This window comes from Setaria italica, chromosome II, assembly GCF_000263155.2.
Source record: "Setaria italica strain Yugu1 chromosome II, Setaria_italica_v2.0, whole genome shotgun sequence".
Taxonomy (NCBI): domain Eukaryota; kingdom Viridiplantae; phylum Streptophyta; class Magnoliopsida; order Poales; family Poaceae; genus Setaria; species Setaria italica.
This window is the reverse complement of record NC_028451.1, coordinates 25,852,331-25,878,211: the sequence shown is the minus strand read 5'-3', so window position 1 is coordinate 25,878,211 and position 25,881 is coordinate 25,852,331. Positions and strand designations below refer to the sequence as shown.

Genomic DNA, 25,881 nt, shown 5'->3' with positions numbered 1-25,881 from the left:
TTCCAAATCATAGTCCTTTATCAACTCTAACCATCTTCTTTGGCGCATGTTGAGGTCGGCTTGGGTGAAGATGTACTTGAGGCTCTTGTGGTCGGTGTAGATGTTGCAGTGAGTGCCCATCAGATAGTGTATCCATATCTTTAAAGCATGAATCACCGCTGCCAACTCAAGATCATGGGTCGGGTAGTTCAGCTCATGAGGTCGTAACGCCTGTGAGGCATAGGCAATGACTCGGTTGTCTTGCATAAGAACACACCCAAGTCCAGTGCCAGAGGCATCACAGTACACGTCAAACGGCCTAGAGGGGTCGGGTTGAGCCAAAATCGAGGCTGAGGTCAGCAAGTGTTTCAGGGTCTTGAAGGCTTCTTTACACTTGTTGTTCCATACAAATTTGACCTCTTTCTTCAGTAGCTCAGTCATCGGCTTAGCTATCTTGGAGAAGTCCAGTATGAAACGCCGATAGTAGCTTGCTAGTCCAAGGAAACTTCGGATCTGATGCACTGAGGCGGGAGGCTTCCAGTCCATGACTTCCTGTACCTTGCTGGGGTCGACGGCTATGCCATTCCTAGAGATAGTGTGTCCCAAGAACTTGACACTATCTAACCAAAATTCACACTTGGAGAACTTTGCATAGAGCTGATGATCTCTCAGCCGTTGGAGAACTACATGAAGGTGATTGGCATGTTCTTCTTCGTTCTTTGAGTACACCAGAATATCATCAATGAACACCACTACAAACTTGTCCAACTCGGACATGAACACCGAGTTCATGAGATACATAAAGTATGCGGGTGCATTGGTGAGTCCAAAAGACATGACCAGGTACTCGTAGAGTCCATATCTTGTGGAGAAGGCAGTCTTAGGGATGTCACATGGTAGGATCTTGATCTGGTGATAACCTGAACGAAGATTGATCTTGGAGAACACTCTAGCTCCAGCTAACTGATCAAACAAGACATCAATGCGGGGGAGTGGGTACTTGTTTTTGATAGTCACCGCATTGAGGGGTCGGTAGTCTACACACATGCGTAGACTGTCGTCCTTCTTCTTCACAAACAGGGCCGGGCAACCCCAGGGCGATGCACTAGGTTGGATGAAACCCTTTTCCAACAGGTCATGTAACTGGGTCTTCAACTCGGCCAGCTCAGCTGGTGGCATCCGATAGGGTCTCTTGGATATTGGAGCGGTACCGGGGATCAACTCTATGGAAAACTCCACATCTCTATCGGGTGGCATGCCGGGCAAGTCCTCTGGGAACACATCCGGGTACTCACAAACAACAGGGAGGCTTTCTAGCCGGGCTTCCGATAGGGGGTACGCACAGGGAAGTGCGGACTTAGGATAGTTCAAGGATAGGGTAGAACTGCCATGAAAGGGTGAGTTGATGTGGATGGTTCGGGCAGCTGTGTCTAGAACTACTTGGTGTCTGGTCATCCAATCCATCCCAAGGATGATATCTATTCCTTCCAGGTCAAGGATAAGAAGATTCTCCTTAAAAAGGTTTTGGTCTGGCTGGATAGGCACATTGACACTCATCCTATCAGATGTGATTATTCCACCTGGGGTGGATATTCTAAAAGACCCTCTTGTTTGCCATTCCTGTAACCCACACTTGTCACGGGTCTTTCTCCCGATAAAGCTATGTGAAGCTCCTAAGTCAAACAAAACCAAAGCTGAAAAACTGTGAATCAGAAAGGTACCCGTCATTATCGGTGCACCTTCAGGAAGCTCCGCTGCGTGGGTGAAGTTCAGTTGACCTTGGCGAACTTGCATCTTGGGTCTCTTCCCTTTGTTAAGCATTGCATTGCTCTGCCCGGGGTGCTGGCTCTGATTTCTGGGGCAGTCCTTGGCGAAATGCCTCACATCGCCGCAAGTAAAGCAGCGGTTACCCGTTGCAGGATGTGGGGGTGGCGGCAAGGTTGGTCGGGGTGCTTGTGGTTGGAAACCAGGAAAATGAGGCGCTGCCGCTGGCGGGGGTCGGGCGATCCATCCTCCTGAATGCTGGCGTCGGCTAGGTGCCTGTGGAGGAATCATCCGGAACCTTCGAGCAGGCTGGCTTGGAAATGCCACGGAGAGCCTGCATGCAATCCTCCTGGGAGATGGCCAAATTGACCAACTCGTTGTAGGTGTCCACCTTAGTTGGGTTTAACCTTTCCCGGAGTTCCAAGCTTAGCTCTCTGCGGAATCTGTCCTGCTTCTTCTCATCTGTGTCCGCATGATAACCGGCATAACAGCAAAGGTCATTAAAAGCTTGGGCGTAGTGCAGGACGTCTCTGTTTCCCTGGGTAAGCACCAGGAACTCATTGAGCTTGCGCTCCAGGAGACCATCCGGAATATGATGGCCCCTGAACGCGGTTTTGAAATCGTCCCTGCTGACAATATGGTCAGCTGGCAACATGGCGTGGTAGTGATCCCACCAGAGCCGGGCGGAACCACATAGCTGCTGAGCTACAAACCGGGCCTTGTTGTGGTCAAGGCACTGGGCGGTGAGAAGCTCGAACTTGGATTCGATGGTGCGAACCTAGGCATCTGCGTCGAGCGGGTCTTGGGTCTTCTGGAACAATGGGGGCTGCGTCCCCAAGAAGTCCTCATAGCGAGCCACATGCGGTTGCTGTTGAGCCCTTCCACCATGGGGCTGCTGCTGTTGTTGTCCCTATACCAAATGCCTCAGCAGCTCGGTTTGAGCCGCTAAGATCGCCTCTAGTGGAGACGGGGGTGGGGGTGGGGGAAGATCCTGTCTTTGCTCGCTGCTGCCGGGCACAGAGCCGGATCTGGTGCGATGCGCCATCTGCAAGAGTTAATGTTCCATTAAATTCATAGCTTTAAAGGTATTCCAACAGATAGGAACGCACATGCTAAATCCTCAAACACGATTCTGGCCACAAAGCAACACAACACATCTTTATAAGGGAGACACACACTTCCTCTTGCCATCCTAGTTAACAGCCATCTCAGCTCTGCACACGACTTTGGGCGAACCCTAAGCAGATTCCAGGAGTTCCATTATATCTGACCTTAGGCCAAGGGGTCGGGCTAGGCGAACAGCTCAAGAAAAGGGGTCGGGTAAGGCAAACCGCGCAGGAAGGGGTCGGGCGAGGCGGAGAACTGCCTCGAGGGGTCGGGCGCACCCGATCTCGCGACCCGGGGTCGGCCAAACTTGGACAGACCCACAGAAAACGGTGTGTGTGGTCACATCACAAACTCACGCAGTTTGGCATCCTAAACGTTTTGCAAGGAGTCAAGGGTCAAACTTAGGATCTGATTTCACTGAGATCTTTACAAGGGTGTTCCTAAAAACACAAGGAATACTCAACTCAAGGCTAACCTAATACAGGACTATCCAAAATTTAGGTTGCCGAGGAGTACAACAAAAGAATGGGTTCCCTACAACTCCCCATCTACGAGGGAACACTGTGAGTTGGAGAAGGGGCGTCGTCCTCTTCAATGTCCATGCTGGACGCTTCCTCAACCTCCTCAGGGTCTTCCTGTTCTTCCAGCTGCATCTGGAGGGCATGCATGTCATCGAGCTCGGCGTGATGCTCGTCCAGATGAGCATTAGCAACTGCCAGCTCCATTTCTACTTCCATCTTTTCCTCTGACAGCTCGATCATGCCATCCACCAAATCGGCTACTTCTCCTTCAAGCTCGGGGATTCTGTCCTGCATGTCGTGGATGTGGATGCCTCTTTGGATGAGCTGATATGTTTGGCCCACCATGTCTCTTCTGGCGGCATTGAGGTGTCCCTGAGTATCCATGGCGATCCGAGCAAGGACAGCCATGGCCCGTCCTTGAAGCTCAATCAACCGATATATGGCTGACATACACCTAACATTGGTGGAGATAGTGACCATCGAGTGGGAGGTGGCCAACACCTCGATGTTGCTGACGCGGTCGAGCCACGCCGGGTCTAACCGGTTCCTGGCAGGGAACAGGCCGATAGGGTCCAGGGTGACCTCCAGCGGGTGCAGCTGACAGAATTGAGTGAGGAGTTGTAGAGCAGCTGACTCCCATGTGTCTTCCAGTGTGTGGCCGTATGTTGAGATCCCAAACTGGGGCCAGACGGGCCGTACAGGAGGGGGAGGTACTACTGCCTGCACGTTGCACCTTTGGACGCCTTGCTCTAGGTACAACCGTCCCGCATACAAAGGTGGAGACTGGTACCCGAACCACTTCAAGGTGTCCCACAAGATAGCGGGAAAACCCTCGAAGTGCAGACACATCGAATGGGAGATGCCATCGGTGCCATACAGAACGTGTCCGGGGGCAGCCATCTGGAACCAAAAACCAAGACAGCATGAGATGAACTCTAAGAAGAGGAATCGGACAGAAAAAGCATCCGGATTTTAACTGAGAACAAGCTAGAAGAAACTAGAAATCCTTAGAACCGAAGAAGAGCTTTTCCGAGCAAGGTCGCTTTTGAGGAGGGTGACTTTACCGATTTTTTAGCTTATGTCGCATGCACGGCCAACCTCGTTCTTAACCAAAACAACTGCCAAAACTTGGTCTTACGCGGTTAGTGCTGGTGGCAAGGCAACAAGTACGTCTCTCCCTATAATAACTAGTCGGTTCTAGCAACGTCTCCTAAGCGAACGCGGTTAGTGTACCTGCAGAAAACACAACCACATGAACCTTTCGTGCCAGCACCCACGAAAGCGTCCCCAAACATTACCGTTCACTATAGGAACGGCACCCATGCGTTCAAGGCTGCATGGACAGCACTCAACCGTGGAAATAGGTCCCCTTTGAATGAAACCGTATAACCCTTCGCATACTCGAGATGCGGAATCAGCGCACGTGTAATAGACGTGGCGAACAACCGTGATGATAGGCTCATTGGAATCAAACCATACCAACCTTCGTATGGATTAACATACGGAACCTGCGCACGTATGATAAACGTGGGCGAAACAACCGCGATGATAGGGTCCCTTGAATAGAACTCCCTATCAACCCTCGCATACTCGTGATGCGGACTCGGCACACGTATGATAAACGTGGAGAAGTGCTGGAAGGTTAGCAAGATAACCAAATAAATATTAGCCACCTAAAACAACCCCAAAATCCCCTAGGGCCTCTCGTACTAAAGTCATCCTTAACGATCGTACGAAATTTTTCAAAGAGTTTCTTGCAACTTTTATCTAAAAGAAGTGTGTTAGGGCCTATTCTGTTCTCTGTCTTGCTAAAACCGGCTCTGGTACCAGCTGTGGCGGATCCACTTTGGATTGGCTTGATTAAACATGATTAAGCTGCCTGATATGCGACACTCATGCCTTAACCAAGTAAACATGAAGTGCCGTCGGATTTCATCCGATTTAACCACTTGAACAGGACCGAATAGCAAACTCACATGAAGGTGAGCGGTTCCAGAGAATACAACAAGTCCACTGAGTTAACAAATTAACCATTTAGTTTGGCCATAACAGAACATCAGAGTTTACAAGGTTCAGAAGAAAACAACAGAAGGTAAAACAACGAGCGGAAGCTACTTCGTCGGGTCGGACATCCCTGGTGAGGCCAACCGGGACGTCAGTGATCCCTCTCCTCGCCGTCCGAGGAGGGATCCCACTCGACCGTCCAACCTGGAGGGAGTTGGGGCGGCCAAGTGCCAACAGAGGATGGCTCAGGAGCAGCGACTTCACCTAAAAAAGAAGAGCCACAACAAGGCTGAGCTACTAAGCTCAACAAGACTTAACCGACAGGAGGAAACTACTCCGCCACTTCTAGACATGCAAGGCTCTTTGGCTGAGGGGTTTGTTTGCCAAAAGCACTATATAGATCCCTATTTTCAAAGTTTTAGCTCAGGTTCTAAGTTCATTATCCGGTCTAAGTTAGCAACTTATTCTAAGCAAACAAAGAACCAACCAAAAGGTATATATATAACTTCATCAAGACCATGTCATCATCAGATTCCTTTCTTACTCAGGGTGACATAGCGATCAAGCAGTCTCAAACTGTGAGACGCAGACGAATCGATTTGAGTTTCTTAACCATGCATGGCGAACCTAATCTCACGACATCCGCGCACCACAAGGGTCGCTTCCTGTGTCGGCCGTCCCCATCAATTCCCAGGCACGTGTTAGGTCCAAACTTCCCTTGGCATGCAATGCTCCACAGTCCCAGTCTCTACCGTACTGTGACCGCACTTGCACCCACATGATGCACCATGGGAACCTCGTTCCAGGGACAGTAGGGGTATAAGCCACGCCCTAGTTCAATCAGGTACTAGGCTTCCCCATCCCATACTAGGTATGAGATTAGTACTTTCAAACACTTGATCACGAACACCACCACTGTCGGGCTTTAGCAAGTTTCATAGACAGACGGGGCGATCAGCCGACCACTAAAGAGTTACCCAACACCTTGCCCCGTCCATCGTCCTTATAGTTGTAACAGAAGAGGAAACAACCAACTCCTACAACTCGCGAGTGACAGGAAATCACTCGGCTTTTACCATTTCCTATTTAAGCAAAAGCATCTACTCGGTCCAACAACTAGTGTTCAGATCAAGGGAAAACTAAGTCAGGCATCTATGATTCCAAACAACTCCTATACGTAAATGCACAAGCATGATAAAGAAGGCATGCGCAAGTTTGGTAAAACACAGGGGGATTCATGCATCCAGGGCTTGCCTTCAACCAAGGAGGAGGCTTCTGGCTCTTCTTCTTGGGCGGCTTCAGCTTTTGGAGGCAAGAGCTCGACCACACCTTAATCTTCTGGCGCCAGGTGCAGCTCGTAGAAGCCATTGGCGAGACGCAGCTCTACACGAATGCAATGCATTGGTTAGCATTTTAGACGGTTATTTCAACAGCGACACTTGCAAGTTTGAGCCCAGAATCTTGCGGCAAGTTACGGGAGGGTGGGGAGGTTCGCTTGAGTTGGTGGAGATCAAGATATAAGTATCGGATGGGAAGGAACTTATGATCAGACCCTTAATCTAGAGGAATATATGTGCTAGGGGTCCTCAGATTTAACGATGAAAAGTCCCCAAGTTTTACACATATACCCTCGGTTCAAGGAAAAACATACAGTCGAGCCCTCGGGCAAGGTGGAGGAAGGGTCGGCAAAACAGACGGGGTCGGGCGAGACGAAGAAAGGGGTCGGATGAACAGAAGGGTCGGATGAGGCGGACAAGGGGTCGGACGAACAGATGGGGTCGGACAAGATGGACAAAGGGTTAGTAGCTTACCTTCATCTTCCAGATGAGGCTTGGGGTCGGGAAGGAGCAGACTCGGGCAGAAAGACTAAGGCTTGGGACAGCAGCGAGGTCCGGTGGGTTCCGGCGGCGGCGATTCCTCTTGTGAACCACAAGCAAGCGTTCGCGCAGCGTGGAGGAGTAAGTGACTGGGTGGATTGGGAAGGGCGGTGTTGAGCAGAGAGTAGAGTTCCTCAGGAACTTAGGCAGTGGCGCGGTGAGCACGAACAGGGAGCAAAGCGGGAGGGCAGCGATGGTGAAGGGGAACTCCGGCGGAGCTCTGGCATTCCCATTTATAGCCGTGCGGTCGAGAGAGAGGGTTGGGGCGGCGCGAATACCGGGAAGAGCAATGGAGTGCGCCGCCGGGGCAGCGATTGAGCGATGAGGGCGGTGGAGCAGGACTTCGGGGATGACACCGGCGGTCATTGGGCACCGATGACAGGGCGGCGCAGGCGCGGGTTTGCCGGTGGTTGAGATTTGGCGGAGGCGGGCGTCGTCGTGCAGTGGATCTGATGGAAGTGACCGGAAAAACGGCGCTAGAAATGAGGGCGCTCAGGTGAGAAGACGGGCGGCTGCGATTGCGTGGGTGAGCGCAAAGCAACAGATTGTCGGTGGTGGAGCTCTGACAGGGCAGAAAAGGAGCTGTCGCAGCCGTGGTCTGGGTTGGCGGAGGAGGAATCGTCGCGTAGCGAGGACCGGGGCAGCGCGACTGTGGAGGGGTGACGGAAAAGACGGGCGGCCTCGGGCTCTGCAGCCGGGGTTTAGCGAGGTGATGATGGGCGAGGGCGGCGAGGTGCTGCAAAAAGGGTAGCAGAGGAGCTTCCGCTGCGATTGGGGAAGGGGGCGCGAGAATCCATCCGGTCGCAGCCGGCGACGGGGCGGAGCGGCGGGCGTCGGAGAAGTTGAGCCACGCGGCAAAAGAACTCTGAAGCGGGCATGCAACTCGAGTGCGTCTGTCGCGGGAGATCGGGGAGAAAGATCCCGTGGGTCCACCGGTCAGTCTCGGTGGTCCACTGCTCAGATTGAAGGGAGGTGTTGTGGGAGGACTCAGATAGATCCAGCGGGTGAGTTGGGGTCGGCGGGGTCGGAACTGGGGAAACGACGGGAAGGGGTCGGCTCACAGGGGTCGGGACCGAACTGGAGGTGGAGTACTTAAACTCGGGAAAAGCTGAGACAGGGGATCAGGGACTCGGATTAAGATTAACGTGAAGAATTTTAACCGAGGTCATTACAGCAGAGGCCCGTGGACCATTGAGGAGCCCCTCAACATCGCCACCAGCTTCGCCTCAGGTGAAGAGGCTGTTGGAGCGATCTTTAATCGTTCCAAAGGCAAGGCGAGGTGGGAAGAGGACACCGACGAAGGCACCTCCAACCGCCAGCAAAAGAAGAACAAGCAGTGGCACGAGGCTCCCCTCGTAGCCGTTGCTGAGCGCAAGCGGGGACAGCCGCCCAATGAGGGCAGCCCCGGCTTCTTCGACAAGCAGCTCGAGGGACCGTGCCCGAACCACGAGTTCCCCGCTAAGCACGCCTACAAAGACTGCAACCTCATGAAGAGGTATTTTGTAGCCAACCGTGTGAAGGGTGACCGGAGACGGAAGCCCGAGGAGGAGAAGAAGGACGACGAGGAGAAGGAAGACGACTTTCCCAAGGTGGACGGCTGCTTCATGATCTTTGGCGGGCCGGCAGCTTACGACTCCAAGCGCCGCCGGAAGCTAGAGCGCCGCGAGGTCTACGCGGCGGAGCCCGCCACACCGGCCATCCTCGACTGGTTGGGACCCACCATCACCTTCAACCAGTCCGACCACCCGGGGCGCGTCCTGCAGCCAGGACGCTACCCGCTCGTCGTCGACCCCATCATCTGTACAACGTGCCTCACCAAAGTGCTCATGGACGGAGGCAGCGACCTCAACATCCTCTACACCAAGTTTCTCGACGCCATGGGGATCAAACGCTCTTGCCTCCATCCTAGCGCGGCGCCGTTCCACGGCATCGTGCCGGGGAAACGGGCGATGCCTCTTCGGCAGATCGATCTGCCCGTCACTTTCGGGACTTCTTCCAACTACAGGAAGGAGATCCTCACCTTCAAGGTGGTGGGTTTCCGTGGAACCTACCACGCCATCCTGGGGCGGCTGTGCTACGCTAAGTTCATGGCCATCCCCAACTACACCTACCTCAAGCTCAAGCTGCCGGGGCCCAACGGGGTCATCACCGTCGGCACGTCTTTCCAGAAGGCGTACGAGTGCGATGTAGAGTGCTACGAGTATGCTGTAGCCATCACCTGCGTGGAGGATCCTGCGATCCAGCTCGCGGAGAGCGCCGAGGACCCGCCATCCTCCAAGCAGTCTGATACCTCCTTCGAAGCCACCGAAGGCGTCAAGGAGGTCCCCCTCGACCCCACCAGCTCCGATGGCTGGACTGTACGGATCGGCGCTACCCTATCTCCCAAATAGGAAAGCGCGCTCGTCGACTTCCTCCACGCGAACAGTGACATTTTTGCGTGGAAACCCTCGGACATGCCCGGCATTCCGAGGGAAGTCGCCGAGCACTCCTTGAACATCAAGGCCGGCTCCAGACCGGTGAAGCAAGGCTTGCGTCGCTTCGACGAGGAGAGGCGCAAGGCCATCGGCGAGGAGCTCCAGAAGCTGTTGGCGACCAAATTCATCAAGGAAGTGTACCACCCTGAGTGGCTAGCTAATCCTATTCTTGTACAAAAAAAGAATAGGAAATGGAGGATGTGTGTTGATTATACCAGTCTCAACAAGGCGTGTCCAAAGGATCTGTTTCCTTTGCCACATATAGATCAGATAGTCGACTCAACCGCAGGGTGCGAAACCCTTAGCTTCCTTGACGCGTATTCCGGCTACCATCAAATCGCGATGAAAGAGTCCGCCCAGCTCACGACCTCTTTCATCGCCCCCTTCGGCCGCTATTGCTACGTTAAGATTCCATTCGGCCTCAAAAACGCGGGGGCTACATTCCAATGATGCATGCTTAAGTGTTTCGGGGACCTCATCAGGTGAACCGTTGAGGCCTACGTAGATGATATCATAGTCAAGTCCAAAAGGGGCGACCAACTCATCCCCGACCTCGAACTAGCCTTCGAAAGGCTAAGAGACAAGCGCATCAAGCTCAACCCTGAAAAGTGCATTTTTGGGGTTCCGAGGGGCATGCTGCTGGGTTTCATTGTCTCCGTGCGCGACATCGAAGCCAACCCAGAGAAAATAGCAGCCATCAGCGACATGGGCCCGATTCGAAACATAAAGGGAGTCCAACGCGTCACGGGATGCCTAGCGGCCCTGAGCCACTTCATCTCGCGCCTCGGCGAACGGGGGCTCCCTCTCTACCGACTCCTAAAGAAGACCGACCACTTTGTGTGGACCGTCGAGGCCTAGGAGGAGCTTGACCGGCTCCAGAACCTCCTAACGAAGGCCCTGATCCTGGTCCCACAGACCGATGGGGAGCTCCTCCTGCTCTACATCGCGGCAACTACCCAGGTGGTTAGCGCGGCTCTGGTGGTGGAGCGAGAAGAGGAGGGACACACCCTCAAGGTGCAACGCACGGTGTACTTCATCAGCGAGGTCTTGTCCGAGTCCAAGGATTGCTACCCACAGATCTAGAAGCTCATCTACGCCGTCCTCATCACGAAGAGAAAGTTGCGCCACTACTTCACATCCCACCCGGTGGTGGTCGTTTCGTCGTTCCCCCTCGGCGAAGTGATCCAGAATCAAGACGCCACAGGACGGATCGTGAAGTGGGCGCTCGAGCTCATGGACCAAGGCATCACCTACACCCCCCGTACGGCCATCAAGTCCCAAGTGCTCACCGACTTTGTTGCAGAGTGGACGGAGATCCAGACGCCATCGGCGCCGGAGAAGTAGGAGTACTGGACGATGTACTTCGATGGGTCGTTGATGACGGCTCACGCCGGAGCGGGTTTAGTCTTCGTCTCTCCTCTAGGTGTGCACATGAGGTACATGATCCGCCTCCACTTTCCTGCATCTAACAATGTCATTGAATACGAGGCTCTCCTCAACAGGCTTCGCATCGCCATCGAGCTGGGCATCCGGCGGCTGGACATCCGAGGTGACTCTTAGCTAGTCGTCGAACATGTCATGAAGGAGTGGAGCTGCCATGACCCCAAGATGGCGGCGTACTGCAATGAAGTCCGCAAGCTTGAAGACAAGTTTGATGGACTAGAGCTCAACCACGTCGCAAGGCGTTTCAACGAGGCAGCTGACGAACTGGCAAAGATGGCATCCGGCCGAAAGCCCATCCCCGACGGCGTCTTCATCAGCGACCAATACAAGCCCTCGATCCGTTACAAGGAGCCGGGAAGGGTCAGCGACGCGCCACCTGCCCCGGACTTGGGCGCCGACTCGAGAGAGGTCGGCAACGCGCCACCTGTCCCGGACTCGGACGCCGACCTTGGGAAGGTCGGCGAATCTCCATCTGGCCTGGACCCGCAGGCCGATCCCTTCGACCCTAAAGTCATGGAGATCAACGCAAACCCGGTAGAGGGGCCCGACCCCCCGCCTCACTAGAGAGCCCCATACCTCGACTACCTCATCCGCGACACGCTCCCGGCGAACAAGACGAAGGCGCGCAGGATTGCACGTCGCGCCAAATCCTTCGTCATCATCGACCAGGAGCTCTACAAGCGGAGCTACACCGGCATCCTCCAGCGCTGCATCCCAATCAAGCAAGGGAAGGCGTTGATACAGGACATCCACGCTGGGGCCTGCGACCACCACGCCATGCCAAGAACCCTCGTTGGGAACACCTTCCGACAGGGCTTCTACTGGCCGATGGCAGTAGCCGACGCCACCCACGTAGTGCGCACCTGCAAGGGGTGCCAATTCTTCGTGCGCCAAACCCATTTGCCCGCACAGGCGCTCCAGACCATCCCCATCACGTGGCCATTCACGGTCTGGGGTCTGGACCTCGTCGGCCCCTTCAAGAAGGCGCCCAGGGGCTTCACCCACTTGCTTGTCACCGTCGACAAGTTCTCAAAATGGATTGAGGCGTGACCCGTTGCGCAGATCAAATCCGAGCAGGCGGTACTATTCTTCACCGACATCATCCACCGCTTCGGAGTCCCCAACTCCATCATCATGGACAACGGCACGCAGTTCACCGGGAACAAGTTCCTCAAGTTTTGTGACGACCACCACATCCGAGTGGACTGGTCGGCCGTGGCACATCCCCGCACGAACGGGCAGGTTTAACGGGCCAACGGCATGATACTCCAGGGTCTCAAGCCAAGGATTTTCGACCGCCTCAAAAAGTTCGGTGGCCGATGGGTTGCGGAGGTCCCAGCGGTCCTATGGAGTCTGAGGACAACCCCCAGTAGGGCAACCGGCTTCACCCCATTCTTCATGGTCTACGGGTCTGAAGCAATCCTCCCCACTGACCTAGAGTACAGGTCGCTGAGGGTCAAGGCGTACGATGAAAAAGGGAACCAGGCATCGCTCGAGAACGTGCAGGACCAGCTTGATGAAGCGCGCGATGTGGCCCTACTGCACTCGGCCAAGTACTAGGAGGCCTTACGACGATACCACAGCCGCAAGGTACGAGGCCGAGCCTTCAACGTCGGCGACCTGGTGCTTCGTCTCCTCCAGGACAACAGAGGCCGGCACAAGCTGACCCCTCCATGGGAGGGTCCCTTCATTGTCGCGCAAGTACGGCGGCCAGACACATACAAGCTGGCGACCCCCGACGGGCAGATCTTCACCAACCCTTGGAACATAGAGCAGCTAAGACGCTTCTACCCTTAGTTATTGTTCCCAAGCTTGTACATACATACTTCTGTAACTTGTTAATTCACGGAAAAGGGCAGTTTTGAGTCGATCTCGTTCGAGTTTCGTGCCGAACTCAGGGATATCTGACCCTGGCTCCACCCCAGGGTCGCATATCCCTCGGGGGCTATCAGGGGCTCCGGCCCAAGACACTTGACATCTTCTCAAAACACCATTTCTTTTCGAACTGACCCTCTTCCTAAACAATTGGGCGTGAAAAGGAGAGAGTGCACGAACGACGCTCAGGCAAGACTGATCGGACTGCGAAAAACCTACGCCCTAGCGGCTACGGTGCCTTCGCTCGTCAGCACTTACTAACGTGCCCAACCCGCACTCTAAACTTTCCAAACCCAAAAAACAAGAAAGAGGATCAAAAAAAATTTCAAAAAATTATAGAAAAGGTCTCTGCGGCCATCACAAAAACAAGTTCAAAGTTAACCAACATATTTACATTCTGGGGCGTCTAAGCCCGATACAACTAACTCGTCCCTGGGTCCTCAGGCGGGATGGCCTCATCCACTAGAAGCTTCGCCAGAGCCTCCGCTGGGTTGAGCACCGACGTGTCGATCTCATCCAGCTCGGCCTCGGAGTAGCTGGAGGCATACCCCCCCTCCCCCCCCCCCCGCTCATCCCGGCGAAGTTGATTCCGGAGTAGTGGGAGCCGAAGACGCTGAAGGCCCGCCTCATGCCGACATGAAGCGCCTCCCGAGCAATCTCACAGGCCCGTCGGTACGCTCCAAGGACACGAGCCGACAACAAACTCGTCCCCTCCCCCTGGACCACGCCGAGGCCATCGCAGACAACGCGGACCGTGTCCCGCAGGTTGCCATGCTCGGCGCATTCCTCATCGAGGATCTCGATTAGTCAGGCGAGTTCATCTATGAGGCCTGTCCACAAAAGTCCGCAAGGTTAGAAACCACCGCAACACCGCAAAAGCAAAGAAACGAGAAAAGACCTCGGATTGACCCTTCAGCTCACGCTCCCGGTCGAGCCCCTGGGCCACGGCAGTCTGAAGCCCCTGCACTTGCACATGGAGCTGACTGACCTCCTCCCCAAGCCCGGCCGCTATCTTCTTAGCCTCAGCCTTCCGGATCGCCTCGGAGTCCCGCTCCTGCCAAGCCTTCTGCCGCTCGCGCTGGATACGCTCGACGGTTTTCTGAAGGGCCTCATAGTCCCTCTTCAGCTGTGCGAGCTACGTGGCATTGTGGCGGGCCTTCTAGGCAACAGCTTGGAACTCCTCAAGATCAAGGCAAGCCTTTTCGACGACGGCCTGGAACTTGTCCTCCACCCGCCGCGCGTCCTCCCGGGCCACCTGCTCATGCCTGCGTAGGTCGGTGATGACCTGCTGAGCGGCGGTGACCTGCGCGGTTAGCTCCCCGGTCTGCTACCTCTCCGCGGAGAAGCGATCCCAGAGCCCCCGCTTGAGCTGGAGGAAATCGGATTTCCCCCGGTTGCACTCCTGGGGGCCTACAAAACAAATTATGCTCAGCAACGGAGGAACGAGAGGAAAACAACCACCGAGGAGAACACCGTACCTGGCCACCGGGGACGACGACGCCGTCCAGCTCTCCCACCGGGGACATTTGCTAGCCCGCCCTGCACCGCCTGCCACTTGTCCCACTCCTCAGCGTCATTCAACACGAAGAGGGGTCTCTGCGGGTCCTCACGGGACGCCCAGCGCAGGGTAGGCCCACCCCACGCCTTGGAGACGGGATGAACCGAGACAAGGGTGGAGGCCGCTCTGGCCGACCCCGGCGTCGCCGTCCCCGACGTCGTCGCTGGGGCAGGCGCCACCGCTCCTGATGCTGCCGGCCTCATCGACGGCCCTGGCACATGCGCCGCCGCCTCCGTCGAAGTTGCCGCGGCCGTCGTCGATGCCGACGTGCGTCCCGCTCCATCCGCCGCTACCACCATCTCCGTCCCGGCTACCGGAGTGGGCGTTCCCTCTCCCGCCACCACTGCGGTCTCCGTCGCGGCCGCAGGAGCAGGCGTCCCTACCTTCGTCGCGGTCGCCGAGGCAGGCGTACCCACCTCCACCGCTGCCGCCACCTTCGTCGCGGCCGCTGAGGCAGGTATCCCCGCCTCCACCGCTGCCGCTATCCCTGTCGCAGCCGCGGGGGCGGACTTTCCCTCCTCCTCCTCCGCCACCATCTCCGCCGTCGCCGTTGGAGCCGCAGGCTCCTCCGCCTCATCATCGAGGTCTATCACCTCGCCGGTCGGAGGGACCCCAGGGGCAACGCCCTATCCCGCAGGGTCGGCCGCGAAGGCAGAAGGTGGAGTGGGGGTCGGACCCTGCCCCGTGCTCGGCTGCGGCACCCTTCCTCCGGTTGCCTCTGCAGCGGCCGCCTCCGCAGTAGGCTCCGCGGTCTCCCCGGTGACACCGCCGCTCGCCGCCGGCGGGGTCGCGGCTCACCCCGCGGAGGTGGACGACACCCGTAGCGCCTTCTTCGATGCCAGCGGCAGGACAAAGTCCCGAGGGGTGGCGCTGTGAAACAACAAACAACACCATCAAAAATAGCTCGATGCTGGGGAAGGAATAAGATGCGTGAGGAATTCCCACTTACACTCCCTCAGTGCGAGGACGGCGAGCGCGTTTCGCCACCGAGCCCGACGCCAACCCAGGGGCATCTGGCAGCAGCCGCTTGCCGCTACTCCTCTGCTCTTGGGACGCAGACAGAGGGTCGGGGGTCGGCTCCGTCGACGCCCAAGGCGCGCCCCACACCGACCACTGGGGCGCGGCCCCAGAGCTTTGCGGGGTCGAGTCCTGGGCAGGCGGTCCGCTCGGCTTGTCCCCCGCGGCCGTTTGGGGACGCTGCTCCCGGATGACGAGCGTGCCCGGCCGGGGAGCCAGAATGAGCTCTTCCTCCTCCTCCTCCTTCTCGTCTTCCTCCTCTTCATCCTCATCGTCGTCGTTGTCGTCGTCCGACACGACCTGGCCCGCCGCCGCCGTTGGAGCTCCTTAGCGGCCTTCTTTTTCTTCCTCGTCGTCTCTTTGTCCTTACACCTCTTCTGCTTCTCGGCGAGGAGGCAGTTCTGCTGCCACCGCTCAGCGTCCTCTGGCACCGGCGAGCGCGAGTCCACGACCCTGGTGTAAGGAAAAAACTCCACGTCAGAGCAACGAACCAAGAAGTGCAGGAAAAAAGAACAAGAGCGCAAAGTCCTCACCAGCTCGACGAAATTCTCGTCCGGGCACATCGGAGCGTGACCAGGCACCGGGTAATCGGCATCCTTGTCGTCCAGTGCCTCCCAGACTCGCTGCTGGCAAGCGCACCCATCGCAAGGACGATGCCCTCGGTCGGCACGCCGGGAACCATCTCAGCGAGCGAGCGAATCCGGAGCATCAGCGGTGCCACACTCCGAGCATGGTACGCCCCGATAACTCTGGCCTCGGTCAGCCCCTTTCCCTTCAGGTGCTCGATGGCCTGAAGCAGATCGGTGATCCGCTTCTTCTCCTTCTCCACCGGACCGTACGACCACAGCTCCGATGCCGCTTTGATGACGCGGCCGGTGAACGCCGGCAAGGGGGAGTTGGAGTAGTTCTTCACATAGAATCACTGCTGATGCCACCCCTTGTGGGATACCGCGGTCTTTATCGCCATATACTCCTTGGCGCGGTTCTGCCGGAGGTGGATGGCGGCGCACCCTATCGGCACCAAGGTTGCCCGCTGCTGGCTCCCCTTCTTCTCAGCCCTCTGGTACAGGCTGACTGCAAAAAAGTACTTCCAGAGCGAGAAGTTGGGCTCGATGCCCAAGAACCCCTCGCACAGCGTGATGAACGCCGTGATGTGCTGGATCCCATTAGGATTAAGGTGTTGCAGCACCAACCTGTAGTAGTGCAGCAGCCCGCGGAAGAAGCGGCTCGGCGGGGTCGCGAACCCCCTCTCGTGGAAGTGGGTGAAAAAAACGACGTAGCCGGCGGGCGGACTCGGCACCTCTTCCCTCTGGGGAACCGCCATTTTCCCCTCTCGGTCCTCTCACAAAGGAGGTCTTTCCTCATGAGGCCGTCGGCGCGCGAGGTATCGAAGCTTGAGCGCGTCCAGGACTCCATCACGAAGGGGAGAAGGGGTCGACGGCGGAGGGCGAGGAAAGTTGTTGCGCTAGGCGGAGGAAGGCGAACGGCGCGCAAGAAGGCAAAGGGCGCGTGAGAAGGCGAAAAGATTTAGGAGCAGTTGCGGGCAGAACCGGTGAGGCAGACCTCCTGTCTTATAGGCGGGCGTGTGGGAAGCGAAAGGGACGGTCTTATCACAGTTAAATGTAGCTGTGGTGGAACCACCTCGGATTAGCTTGATTACTCAGAGTTCAGCCGCCTAACATGCGACACCCCTGGTTAACTCAAGCCAACACGAAGCGCCGTCGGACTTCATCCGATTTAACCACTTTAAACAGGATCGAGTTCAGCAAACCCACACAAAGGTGAGCGGTTACAGAGAATACAACAAGTCCACCGAGTTTAAACAGTCTTACTCAAAGAGTTCGGCCCATAAAATTTTAACATCAGAGTTTTATAATAAAAGACAATAGAGAAAAACACTAGCGGAAGACTTCGTCGGGGTCGGATGTCCGGGCGAGGACAACCAGAACATCACTGAGTCCTCTCCTCGCCGTCCGAGGAGGGGTCCCACTCAACCGTCCAACCTGGCGGGAGCTGGGGCGGCCAAGCGCCAACAAGGGAGGGGTCGGGAACTGCAACCTCACCTGAAAAACAGGAGCCACAACAAGGCTGAGCTGCTAAGCTCAACAAGACTTACCCGGGGAGGAGCCAACTACTCATCCAACTAGACATGCAAGGCTTCTTGGCTGAAGGGTTTGTTTTGCCAAAAGCACTAAGTAACCTATTTTCAAGTTTTAGCTTCGGTTCTAGATTTAATTACCAGTCTAGGTTGTGCAACTTATTCTAAGCAAACATCGAGCCAAAACAAGTGTTTAGATAAAAACAACAACATTGCCATCATCAGATTCCTCATTTACTCAGGGTGACATAGCGATCAAGTAATCTCAAACTGTGAGAGGCAGACGAATCGATTCAAGTTCTTTAACCATGCATGGTGAACCTAGCCCCACGACATCCGCGCACCCGGAGGTCGCTTCCTGTGTCGGCCTTCCCCATCAATCCCCTAACCCGTGTCGGGCCCATTTCCTTTGGTGCAAGGTTCCACAGACCCGGTCTCTGCCGTTCTTTGACCACGCTTTGCCACCACGTGCGACAACCAGCAGGGGAAACTCCGTTCCAAGAACAATGGGGCGACCGCTCACGTCTAGGTTCAATCAGGTACTAGGCTTCCTCATCCCATACTAAGTATGAGGCTAGTACTTTCAAACACTTGATCACGAACACCACTACTGTCGGGCCTTAGCAAGTTTGCATAGACAGACGGGGCAACCATCCGACCACCAAAGAGTTACCAAAGCCCTGCCCCGTCCATCATCCTTATAGTTGTAACAGGAGAGTAAACATGCAACTCCTATAACTCGCGAGTGACAGGAAATCACTCGGCTTTTACCGTTTTCCTAGTTAAGCAATGAAGCTACTCGGTCCAACAGCTAGTGTTCATATCAAGGGTTACTAAGTCATGCATCTAGGGTTTCATACAACTCCTAGACGTAATGCACAAACATGCTATTCGGAAGGCATGCGCAAGTCTGGCAAAACACGTAGGATTTTCATGCAACCGGGGCTTGCCTGCAAACAAAGAGGGCGGAAACTGCTCGACTTCGGGGGCGGCTTCGACTTCCGCGGGCAGGATCTCGACTACAGCTTCTTCTTCGGGCGCCGGGTGCAGCTCGTAGAAGCCGTCAGCGAGATGCAGCTCTACACGAATGCAATGCAAGGGTTAGCTTAGACAGTTAGTTCAACAGCAACACTGGCTCTCCTGAGCCCAGAAACTTGCGACAAAGAGCAGGAGGTGGAGGCTGTTTGAGAGAGCTGATGATGATCAACAGGTAAGGGTAGGAAGAGAACTAGTGGTCTGATCCTTGAACTAGAGGATGTGATAACTAGGATCCTCAGACGTAGGCGCTGAAGGGTTCCCACGTTTTACACATACACCCTCGAGTTGAAGAAAAAGATCACAGCCAAGCCCTCGGGCGAGGCGGACAAGGGCCGGCGAACAGACAGGGTCGGACGAGACGGAACTGGGGTCGGGCGGGGCGGACTTAGGGTCGGCACTCACCTTCTTCCTGAAAGGAAAACTTGGGGTCGGGAAGAGGCAGACTTGGGCGCGGAACTAAAGCTTTGAGCAGGGACTAAGATTGGCGATACTCCGGCGGCGGCGCTGCTTCTTGCGGTTCACAAGAGAGCTCTACACAGCACAAGGGAGCACGCTGCTGGTGACTTGGATGAACTGAGAAGGAACTGGGAGAAGAACTCCACAAGACTGGGCGGATGGAGCTAGGAGCTTGAGCAGGGAGCTAGAGGAAACTAAGGGCGACAAAGGCGGAGGGAACTCCGGCGACGGGGGCATTCCTTTTATAGCTGCTGGGGCAGAGGAACGGAAATGTCGCGGAGAGAGAGAAGGGGAGCGGCGCGAAGGCCGGGGAGAAGCAATGGAGTGCTCTGCCGTGGCGGCGATTGAGCAAACCGGGCGGTGCTGCAGAACTCCGGGGGTGACGCCAGCGATCATTGCGCTACTCCGTCAGGGCGGCGTAGGCGCGGGTAGACCGGTGGTTGGGATTTGGCGGAGAGCGGGCATCGTCGTGCGGGAGAGGTGATAGAAGCGACCGGTTAAACGGCGCTAGGATCGAGGGTGCACAGGTGGGAGAACAAGCTGACGCGGCGCGGGGGAGAGCGCGGAACAACAGATTGTCGGGCGGCTTCTGACAGAGCGGGGAAAAGGAACTGTCGCGGCCGCGGTCGGGGTTGGCGGTGGGGGAATCATCGTGTAGCGACGACCGGGCGGCGCAACTGTTGCTAGAAAGGACGGAAAAGACGGGCAACATCGGTCTTCGGGGCCGGGATCTGGTATCGCGATGATGGGCGCGGGAGACGAGGGTCTGCAGAAAGGGGTGCAGAGGGCTTCCGCTGTCATTGGGGAAAAGGGCGCGGGAACCCACTTGGTCGCTTGCCAGAGACAAAACTGAGCGGTGGCGTCGGAGAAGACGAGCCACGCGGCAGGAAAGCTCTGAGGCGGCCATGCAACTCGAGTGCGGCTGATGCGGGGGATCTGGAAAAAGATCTCACGGGTCCACCGGAGGAAAAAGATCGGACGGGTGAGGAAGATTAGCAGGATCCGACGGAGGGCTGAACTCGCCAGGGTCGGGAAAGGAACGAAGCGGTAGGGGTCGGATCTCAGGGGTCGGAACTGGCGGAAGACTGAGCACTTAGGTGCGGTCAACAGAACAGCTGACTGAGGTTAAGGGCTGAGATCAAACCTAACTGGAAAAGGTTAGGGGTCGGTCGTTACAGCCTACCCCTCTTAAAAAGAATCTCGTCCCGAGATTCGAGATCAAGGGTGTGCTGTTCTTACCTCCTTGATGGGATAGAAAACCTGGAAAACGCTTGTTCAGATATCCTTCCGTCTCCCATGTTGCTTCATCTTCGGTGTGGTTTCTCCAGAGGATTTTGTACATCTTTACCATTTGGCGTCGGGTGTGCCTTTCCTTCTGGTCAAGAACTCGATCGGGGTACTCGGCGTAGGTCAGGTCGGGTTCTACTTGAAGCTGTTCTTGTTCTAGGATCTCTGCTGGAACTCGGACACATTTCTTCAGCTGAGACACATGGAAAACATCATGTATGGCTGATAGCTGTTCTGGGAGTTGGATCCGGTAAGCAGCAGGCCCACATTTCTCCACAATCTCATAAGGGCCAATGTAACGGGGAGCTAACTTGCCCTTTATTCCAAACCGTTACACTCCTTTGGTTGGGGAGACTCTAAGGTATACATGGTCACCAAGGTTGAACTGCAGGGGTCTCCTCCGCTGGTCAGAGTAACTCTTCCGTCGAGATTGGGCAGCCTTGAGATTTGCCTGAATTACCTTCACTTGCTCCTCGGCTTCTGCCACTAAGTCAGGGCCATAAACCTGCCTCTCTCCTGGTTGGAACCAATTCAAGGGTGTCCTGCATCTTCGGCCGTACAAGGCCTCAAACGGTGCCATCTTCAAACTGGCCTGGTAGCTGTTATTGTAGGAGAACTCTGCTAAGGGCAGGCACTTGTCCCAGTTTTTGTCATAGTGGATGACACAAGCTCTTAACATGTCTTCGAGGATCTGATTGACTCTTTCGGTTTGGCCATCGGTTTGGGGATGATATGTTGAGCTTCGGATGAGCTTTGTGCCCATGGATGTTTATAATTGCTCCCAAAAACGGGCCACAAACTGAACTCCTCGATCAGAGATGATGGTCTTGGGTACACCATGTAGGGAAACAATACGGTCGAGGTACAACTCTGCATATTGCTTGACTGTGTAGGTGGTACGAATAGGAAAGAAATGTGCTGTCTTGGTCAGACGGTCCACTATAACCCAGATAGAATCATACCGTTGAGTTGTAGGGGGTAACCCAACTATGAAGTCCATGCTGATGTCTTCCCATTTCCAAGAGGGAATAGGTAGCGGCTGCAAGGTTCCTGCTACCTTCAAGTGACTGGCCTTGACACGTTGACAAGTGTCACATTCTGAGACATAACGAGCTATCTCCGGTTTCATCCTACTCCACCAAAAGGTCTGACGGAGATCGTGGTACATCTTGTTACTGCCAGGGTGGATTGAGAATTTGCAAAGATGAGCTTCATCTAGGATCTGTCTTCTCAACTCGGGGTCGGCGGGCACTACTAGTCGGGTTCCATAGTACACACCTCCCGTTTGGTCCTGCCGGAAAAGCTTATATCCCTCGTCCTTTACCGAGACCTTACTGATGATCCGTTTTACTTCTTCATCCTTAGCTTGTGCTGACCGAATCCGGTCCTCCAAAACTGAGTCAAGGATGATGTGATCAAGGATTCCATGGGGAACAATCTCTAGACTTAGTTTTCCCATCTCGTGACACAAGGTGTTGGTGAAGGCTGTTGACAACAAGCAGTTACAACGGGGTTTGCAACTGAGGGCATCGGCCACCACATTGGCCTTGCCAGGATGATAGTGCACTTCCAAGTCATAATCCTTTATCAACTCCAGCCATCTTCTCTGACGCATGTTGAGGTCGGCTTGCGTGAAGATGTACTTGAGGCTCTTGTGGTCGGTATAGATGTTACAGTGAGCTCCCATTAAGTAGTGCCTCCATATCTTCAAGGCATGTATCACTGCTGCCAACTCAAGGTCATGGGTCGGGTAGTTCAGCTCATGAGGTCGCAACGCACATGAGGCATAGGCAATGACTCGGCTGTCTTGCATAAGAACACATCCGAGTCCAGTGCCAGAGGCGTCACAGTATACGTCATACGACCTAGAGGGGTCGGGTTGAGCCAAAACTGGGGCGGTGGTTAACAAGTGCTTCAGGGTTTTGAAAGCTTCTTCGCACTTGGTGTTCCACACAAACTTGACCTCTTTCTTCAACAACTCGGTCATCGGCTTGGCTATCTTGGAGAAATCCGGTATAAAACGCCGATAGTAACCTGCCAGTCCGAGGAAACTCCGGATCTGGTGTACCGAGACAGGAGACTTCCATTCCATGACCTCTTGCACCTTACTGGGATCCACGGCAATACCGTCCTTGGAGATAGTGTGTCCCAAAAACTTGACACTATCCAACCAAAACTCACACTTGGAGAACTTTGCATAAAGTTGGTGATCTCTCAGTCGCTGGAGAACTATATGAAGATGGTTGACATGCTCTTCCTTGTCCTTTGAGTACACTAGGATATCATCAATGAACACCACTACAAACTTGTCCAGCTCGGGCATAAACACCGAGTTCATAAGGTACATGAAGTAAGCGGGCGCATTGGTGAGTCCAAAGGACATGACTAGGTACTTATACAGTCCATATCTGGTAGAGAAAGCTGTCTTGGGTACGTCGCAAGGTCGAATCTTGATTTGGTGATAACCAGAACGAAGATCGATCTTGGAGAACACTTTTGCTCCGGCTAACTGGTCGAACAAAACATCAATGCGGGGCAGTGGGTACTTATTCTTGACTGTTACCGCATTGAGGGGTCGGTAATCCACACACATCCGTAAACTGTCGTCTTTCTTCTTCACAAACAGGGCGGGGCAACCCCAAGATGACGTACTGGGTCTAATGAAGCCCTTTTCCAACAGATCATGCAACTGGGTCTTCAACACTGCTAACTCAGCGGGTGGCATTCGATAGGGTCTCTTAGATATCGGAGCTGTGCTAGGAACCAACTCTATAGAAAACTCCACTTCTCTGTCAGGTGGCATGCCCAGCAAGTCTTCTGGAAACACATCTGGGTACTCACAGATGACAGGGAGGTCTTCTAGACGGGATCCCAAAAGAGGATAGGCACTAGGAGTCAAAGACTCAGGATGGGTCAAGGATAGGGTAGCACTGCCATGAGAGGACGAGCTGATGGAAAGAGATCGGGCTGAGGTATCTAAAACAACACGATGTCGGGCCATCCAATCCATGCCAAGGATGATGTCTAAGCCTTCGAGGTCAAGGATGATAAGGTTTTCCTTGAAGAGGGTGGGGCCTAGCTGGAGAGGTACAAGAATAACGACGACCTGATCCGACGTTATCCTTCCTCCAGGAGTGGCGATCACATAGGGTTCCTTAGTATGACCGACACTTAGCCCACATCTTTCCCTTGCCCTACTCCCGATAAAGCTATGAGAGGCTCCCGAATCAAACAACACCACAACAGCTTGATTTAAAACAAGAAAAGTACTCGTCATCACTGACGCACCTTCGGGAAGTTCGGTCAAGCTGGTGTAGTTGAGTTGGCCTTGTCGGACTTGCACCTTGGGCCTTCTTCCTCTGGCTGCCATGGGGTTCTGGCCTTGCTGCTGAGTCTTGCTCCTGGGGCAGTCCCTTGCAAAATGTCCCTCATTGCCGCAGGTGAAACATCTGTTACTGGCTGCCGGACGAGGTGGCATTGGCAGGGTCGGCCGGGGTACTTGCGGTTGGAAGCCTGGGGAACTAGGCATTGTTGCCGGCGGGGGTCGGGCGATCCATTTTCCTGACTGTTGGGGTTGGCCAGGGGCTTGTGGAGGGATCATCCGAAACCTTCGGGCTGGCGGGCTCGGAGGAGCCACAGAGGCTTTCCTCTTCTGGTCGGCCTTGAGAGCTTACATGCAATCCTCCTGGGAGATGGCCAGATTGACCAACTCGTTATAGGTGTCCACCCGGATGGGGTTCAGCCTTTCCCTGAGCTCCAAGCTCAGTCCTCGGCGGAATCTGTCCCACTTCTTCTCATCTGTGTCCGCGTGATATCCCGCATAATGGCATAAGTCATTGAACGCCTGGGCGTAGTGCAGCACATCCCGAGTTCCCTGGGTGAGGGCCAGAAACTCGTTGAGCTTGCGCTCCAGGAGACCTTCAGGAATGTGATGCGCCTTAAACGCCGTCTTAAACTCGTTCCAACTGACCACGTGGCCAGCAGGTAGCATGGCATGGTAGTGGTCCCACCAAAGCCGTGCGGAACCACGCAGCTGCTGAGCTGCGAACCGCGCCTTGTTGTTGTCAGGGCATGGAGCGGTGAGGAGCTCGAACTTGGATTCGATCGTACAAACCCATGCATCAGCGTCGAGCGGTTCTTGGGTCTTTTGGAACAGCGGGGGCTGCGTCCCCAGAAAGTCCTCATATCTTGCGATATGCTGCTGCTGCTGTGCTCTACCACCATGTGGCTGCTGTTGTCCTTGCACCAGATGCCTGAGCAGCTCGGTTTGAGTTGCTAGGATTGCCTCCAATGGCGATGGTGGCGGGGACGGGGGAAGATCCTGGCGCTGATCACTACCACTGGGCATAGTTCCAGACCTCGTGCGGTGCGCCATCTGCAAGAGTTAACGCCCCATCAATCTCATAACCTTAGGTGTACTCCAGCAATTGGGAACGTATGAATTAAATCCTTTAATGCGACTCTTGCCAATGGTGCATCACACGTCCTTATAGAGGAAGCACATTCCTCCCATTTTCAACACAGATAGCCCCTACTTGCCCTGGTACTCCACCTTAGGTACCCACACCACATACAGATTCCTAGAGTCTCATCCACTCGAACCAAGGGGTCGGATATGGTCCGTACTCGAAGAGGGTCGGACAAGGCGATAACTTAACTGCCTTAAGGTCGGTGCACTCTAGCTCGCAAACTAGGGTCGGCCAACTGAACAGGCTCCCCGAAAACAACACAGGGTCACGGCACCACTCACTCAACCTTAGCATCCACACCATACGAGAAGGATAAACCATGCACCGGGTTGACTTTATACACAACGATGTTTCAACACAGGGAGTACTCAACTCAAGGCTAACCTATTACAACTTTCCAAAACTAGGCTGCCGAGGAGTACAACAAAAAGAAAGAAGGTTCCCTGAGAACCCTTAAGCTACCACTGGACACTATGAGTCGGAGAAGGGGCGCCATCTTCTTCTATGTCCATGCTGGACGCTCCCTCATCTTCCTCAGGGTCCTCCTGAGCTTCAAGCTGCATGTTGAGGGCATGCATATCTTCAGGCTCAGCTTGGTGCTCCTCTAGGTGGGCATTGGCAACGGCCAATTCCATTTCCACCTCCATTTTCTCCTCCGAGAGCTCGATCATGCCGTCCACGAGGTCGGCAACTTCTCCTTCCAGCTCGGAGATCCGGTCTTGCATGTCGTGGATCTGGATTCCACGTTGGATCAGCTGGTAGGTTTGGCCTACCAGGTCTCTTCTAGCTGCCTGGAGGTATCCATGGGTGTCTGCAGCCGTCCGGGCAAAGAGAGTCATGGCTCTTCCTTGGAGCTCGATCAGCCGGTAGAAAGCAGCCATGCAACGGACGTTGGTGGAGATGGTGACCATAGC

General features: G+C 55.0%; 1 protein-coding gene across 1 annotated transcript; it reads left to right on the top strand.

Annotated features, from left to right (window-relative positions):
• Nucleotides 1–9,078: 9,078 nt before the first annotated feature.
• LOC105913772 lies at nt 9,079–10,220 on the top strand. The gene is made up of 3 exons (XM_012843646.1): nt 9,079–9,279; nt 9,421–9,609; nt 10,209–10,220. The coding sequence occupies exons 1-3, from the start codon at nt 9,079–9,081 to the stop codon at nt 10,218–10,220; spliced, it is 402 nt and encodes a 133-aa protein (XP_012699100.1).
• The last annotated feature ends 15,661 nt before the right edge of the window (nt 10,221–25,881 follow it).